Source organism: Bombus impatiens, unplaced genomic scaffold, assembly GCF_000188095.3.
Source record: "Bombus impatiens unplaced genomic scaffold, BIMP_2.2 scf_0498, whole genome shotgun sequence".
In the NCBI taxonomy this organism is placed as follows: domain Eukaryota; kingdom Metazoa; phylum Arthropoda; class Insecta; order Hymenoptera; family Apidae; genus Bombus; species Bombus impatiens.
This window is the reverse complement of record NT_176917.1, coordinates 278,404-284,185: the sequence shown is the minus strand read 5'-3', so window position 1 is coordinate 284,185 and position 5,782 is coordinate 278,404. Positions and strand designations below refer to the sequence as shown.

Below are 5,782 nucleotides of genomic sequence, written 5' to 3'. Positions count from 1 at the left end.
CCCCGCTCCACCGGGTGGCGACGTACCCGACATGCCCTGCATACCGCGCAGGGTCTCGGTGAACGAGCCGTCGCACATGTTGCCGCCGGCTCTGTAATTAAACGCAGCCACCAATTAGTAAGCTCGGCGACCACGTTAATAGGGGGACACGCCCACGCGAAAACAGCCACGACGACCAACAGTCCGACTGACCGACCAGACCTCCAGGAACTCCTCCACGTTTCTGTCTCCATGTACACACACAAACACACACACACACGCACAAACATACAAGTGCGTGACACTGCGTGTCTATTGTCTAGAAAGGACCCGGACGTGCACCGTCGGAGACGAACCTTGGCTACTCTCGGTGATTTACGATCTGCGCGACGTTATTTCGGTCATTTAGAGTCTCTCACTGAGTTGTTTAGGACACATCTTTGGTGGGAAGATGGTTCCTAGAGATGGTTCGTTTGATAAGGACGGTTTATGGAGAGTTTCTAAAAATCTGAATTCAAGAGTAAATTTGTAGTGTTACAGGAAGGTTTCAAGTGATGAGTGATGAGGAGCAGTTTGGAAGATTTGTCGACTTAAGTTGTTTCTCTGGACGTTCGAATGAGTTTAGGAAATTTGTTAGACGTCGTGGAATTTACGATAAAATTGCAGATTAATTGAAGTTTGAAGTAAGTCGATGAGATTTTGAAAAGGGTTAATGGGAGAAGCTGTTGTCCTGGATGTATGAGTGCTTATCGTTAGTAAATATCAGTGATTTGTGGCGTTTATGAGTTATTTATAAAGTCAGATGAAATTTGGTTTGAGAAGAAAATTGCCGATGTCTGGATCGAAGTGGTTAGAATTTAGCGATGTTTATTAACGTATAAACAGATTAGAATAGAATAGAATGTATAAATTAGAGAGGTTTGAGAGTTGATGGGAGAAAGTGTTTCTTTAAAACATTTGATGTTATAGAATAACAGCAATTTGAGTGTTTCTTTTGAATGTTACAAAGTTTGCGATAAACTCGGTTGAAATTTGAAATAAATTGGTGGTATTTTTGAAATGAATAAAAGGGTTTGAAGTGGGACGTGGTTTAAAAGAACCGAGAAGTTGTCCTTTTTGCTGTTCGGATAAATTTGACGATTTCTTTTGAATACGTTTCATGTAGTTTGTAACGAGAGATTACTCAAAACTCGTTTTGAAGAAATGATTAAAAACGTGAGGTAGTTTTAAAACGGTAACGAAGAAAGCATAAATACTGCCTTTTTGCGCGTTAAATTAAATCTGAGTGCAACTTTCTAACGTTACGAAGTTTGTAAAATTATTTGAATAACACACGACGTGTAATGTAATTTTGAACGATGAACATATCAGTCTTCTCTGATGCAATTTACTACCTGTACTCATTCTTCCTTTTTTCTCTTTTTTTTTTTTTGCGTCGTTGGACATAAATTTCGAATTGTACGAGCTATCAGCGAAATTAGTATCGCCACGAGAGTAGCAAACAATCTTTCAAATGACTCACTGACAATTTTCTTTTTACCGACACTAAGGAGCCGCGAATCCTAACGTCGCAGCCTGTCAGAAGGAGATTAAACTCATTAAGAAAGTGCTGAATAACCTTCCAAATTGACAGACTCGTTACATCAATCATCGTTTCATTCATCCCGACGCAACAAGTTACTTGACCAAACTCACAAACATCCACCTTTCACAACCGGTCGCAAAACAAAAATTCCAAAAAGGAACAGTATGCAAAAGAAAAACAATGTTCCTTCGCATAAAAGGTTTAAGAAACAATAGAAATTATATGTATACCGAGGAGCTTCTTGGAAGAAGGTGCTGCAAGATAAAGTTACGATGAACTGAATAAATTGCGATGGAAGTTTTAGTACTAGATTTTAATATTAATTACAATTGATCTGATAATTATAATTGTCATAAAAGAATTCTGTACCTTTTATATGTACAAAACAAATTTCATAATGATTGAACTACTTATTCGACTAGAAAATATACCACAGACCAATAGGTTTCCATGCAGGAAGCATCTTAATTAATGAACATCTCAATAACAATCCATATCAAATCAAAGTTATTAAAAGTAATCACAAGTATCGTCGATAATTCCACTGGATATTCCCTTCTATTCGTAATAACTTTCTATATTCTTCGTTATTCTATCATATTGTACGAGTGTATGATCGGTCAAACCGAAAAACTGCTAGCTAATACAATTACCTAAACACAATAGAATTTACACTCGTTACAGGTATAACAACTTGAGGAAGTAGAACCAACCGCACCAAAGACAAACACATGCGCACATGAAGCCCTACACGTACACGGATTCCAATGGTATTCGTGGATTTTAATTGTGCGCCAGCGACACGCAGAAGAAGCAAGCGAGGGCACTCGTGCAGCCACTCCTCACGGTCCCGGTAATTGCTTATTCGTTTGCTCTTTGATTCATAAGCAAATTAATCTTATCCTTTTCTCGTATCAAAGCCATTAACCAATCTCGCCGCGTTGTTGCCTCTCCTCCCGTCTTTTTACCCTAAATGTCACCCTTCGTTCTGGGTGTGTGTTCTCCCTCTTATCCTTTTCTCTCTTTCCTTACCAAAACCCTCTTACAGTCGGCATCAAAATCTCTCTTTCTCTCTCTCTCATTTTCCCTTAACGTGTTCTCTCCTCTCGAACTAACACAATTACGTGGATCTCCTTGAGCATTCATTAAGAAAAAAAAAAACCTGTAGTGGTTGAGGGAGTTAACCCCGGGGGCGGTAGTTACGATTTTGTAGGGTTAGAATCACCCTCGGGTCCGGGGCCACCCTCGAGTGTCATTCAGGCCGGATTAATAGATACGTTGGTTAGAGAGACGTTCGGCGGTAGGGGGGTGTGGCGAGAAACGGGGGTGAAACGAAGCAGCGTGGCTGCTGTAGAGAGGCCCCAAGGGTACTCCGGGGTGGTTCAACGAAGAGAGAGAAGATGCTGGAAGTAATGGCTGTTGACAAGCTGCGACGGGGGATTAGGAAGTGCTAATTGAATGTTTAGGCAACGGACAACGATAGTGTGCACGCGGCGATTTATTGCCTCGAGCCCGGCTCCGTCTTCATCGCGTAAAAACGGAAGTGCGTTTATGAAGTGGCCTCTCGCGGATACTTGAAATAGAAACGGCTGAAAATTATCGTGGAAAAGTCGATTTGAATTCTAATGAAGGGTAAAGTGGTTTCGAGCGTATCGAGAGCCACGACAGCCGTCGGATATTTGAATATGTGGCAAGCAAAGGTGATTCTATTGACAAACAGATTGTTTACATGGCGCAATTTGTTCGGTTCGTTTTTATCGTTCACTTCGCTGGAGATATTTTTCAAGCTTGTCGCGCGTGTTAAGAGATACAGCTTGTATTTGCGTGTTCGAATATTGGTCATCAATGTATGTTGCTATGAGTAAACGCAATGAGTCAACGCAATGGAAATTATATCTAAACGAAGACTATGCAAGATTCGTTTTGTAATTGCGACATTAGAATAATTCTGTAATCTGGTTTGATAATAATCTTTGATAAGAATTTAGAAGACGGACTTCAGTTTCAGTTGAAGAAACCATCTATACATTTATCTTCGTATTCAATAAATTCCTTCTATTCGCAGACAGCTAACGAAGTTTTCAATCTGCGCTTCAATCGCAATTCCGACTGAAACCGATATCACTGTCGATATACCATGATATTCAAATTCAAGGGAACTTATAAACTCCCTTTACGATGCTTCGATCATTCTTACACTCTCGTCAAACGTACGATATAATCACTTTGTAAGAGGAAACTCACCTCATAAAGTGGCCGGCGGCCCGTTGGTGCAAGTCCAGCTCAATTTTGCTGCCGTGGTTGAGACTCTCGTCTCGTCTAGTTTCCAAAGGAAATATATCAGCAACGGATATCAACAACAAACAAGCAAAAGTAAGTCACTACACTGTCATGTCAGGCCATCCACTCGAGTCTCAATATCACTATGCTACACGGTTCAACACTTTTTTCCTTCCCGTTTACCGATCAGATATCCGCGTCGCGACACTGGACACGGTCCAACGACATCCTTCGCGAACAAAACAAGCGTGAGCAAGCGTCGGTCGCGTAAAATACACGGGAACCGTGTTCGAGAGGCGGCTAGTCGCGTTCGGTAGCGACGCACGAGGACGATCACGACGTGCACGACGTTCAATCTGCCTTCGCGGACGATAGTTTTGGGAATGTGCACGCACGTCTCGACTCCTGCCGCCGATCCACGAACTCCGCGCGCCAGTCTTTCCCCACCATCGAGGTTTAAACGGGAAACAGCGCAGTAACCAATGGCACGAGACTATGGGCGGTCCAAAAAGGATGATCGTGGTATCGCTGAGCCCTTCGATTGGTCGAAATCTTCGAGGTCGTCGATAACGAACCGTCCTGCGTTCATCCATCGTCCCCTCCATTAGCCACTTCGCACTCCTCTTCCGTGACTTCAATTTTCTCTCCTCGTTTACCTCGGCGACTCACCCTGTCGCGTTCTCCTTGTTTCTCGCCTTTCTTTCCAGGACCTCGCAACAGCCACGCGAAATTTCTTTCGCAAACCGCTGGTCACCCGTCTTTTTCTACGAAAATTTTGACTACTATGGAGTAAATGTTTTTTTGTAGGGGTGAAGTTTGTGGTAAGGCCGGGGAATTGGGGTTTGGGAAGTGGATGCTTTTCGACGGCGGTTAGAGGCGATAGGGTTGTTAGGAGAGCACGAATGTTTAAGAGAGTTCATATTTTTCTACGAGCGGAGTTCGAGGAATTAGCTTTCGCGAATAGAACTATAGAAACGAGGAGAAGGAAACAGAGATTTGTTCCATTCGTAGCAATGGGTTATTAGAGAATACGACATTCAGAGTAGATCGATATGTAACCTCGTATTCAATTTCGCCACAGTCCAGGAAATAATGTTACGTAGATACTTTTCTAGCTTTCCCCGTAAAAATCAAATAAATCGAAGAAAATAGACATAAACATCAAGATGTGTAGAGCTACTCGCATATCAAGAACGTTTAAACTATCTAACGCGTAAAATCTTCCACCAAAACTCACCTGTAAGTATCACGCGCTAAACGTTTCAACAATAATTTTTGATCTACGTAATAATGGAGTCCGACCTGTTTACGACCGCGTAATGCTGCGTGTAGCGTCCTAAGGGATGGGTGGGTCAAACCTTTGCAAGAAACAGAGAAAGAAACTCATAGGAAGACCGAGACACGTTGGAAAAGAGAGAGAGAGAGAGAGAGAGAGAGAAAGAGAGAGAGGGAGGAGAAATCGAGGGGCGAGTTAGAACGTGGAGTCAGGTAAAGTAGCTACCGCCACCACCTCCACGAGCACCGACCACGGGTACCAACCGATCCAGCCCATGCGTGGTGGGGACATCGTGGAAGAAGGTGGGACGATTTCGAGATGGTGGCCGTTGGTATTGCCAAGTCGAATTCGAAAGAACGCTGCTGAGAATAGAAATAAGAAGGTGACTTCTCTCTTCGATACCACTCACCGCGTTCCTCTCCCTCTCTTAGCAACACCAGCCCCACCACCCCCTTGGTTGGCCCGGTAGACCTCGTTCTGGCGGCAGCCCTGTATACAAGTGGCTCTTTCCTCTCTTAGCTGTGTTTCTCTCGCTTCGACTAAAGGGGAGGACATTATACTTCGATCTACGAGGCGGCCCACTCTCCTACAAAATGGTAGCTTATGGCGTTTTGCTCTTTTAAACGGCTGGATAGCGGGGGGTTTCCACGCACTTCACCCCC

General features: G+C 43.3%; 1 protein-coding gene across 1 annotated transcript in view; it reads right to left on the bottom strand.

The window, feature by feature from the left end:
• The window catches only part of LOC100745025 (transcription factor Sox-19b), a 139,451-nt gene that overhangs the window by 33,014 nt on the left and 100,655 nt on the right, over positions 1–5,782 (bottom strand). Inside the window, exons 3-4 of the mRNA XM_033321799.1 lie at positions 3,809–4,608; positions 2–91 (exon numbers count right to left, since the gene is read on the bottom strand). Of these exons, the coding sequence (XP_033177690.1) occupies positions 2–91; positions 3,809–3,813 (95 nt within the window). The 5' untranslated portion in view covers positions 3,814–4,608. The remainder of the gene's footprint in view (position 1; positions 92–3,808; positions 4,609–5,782) is intronic.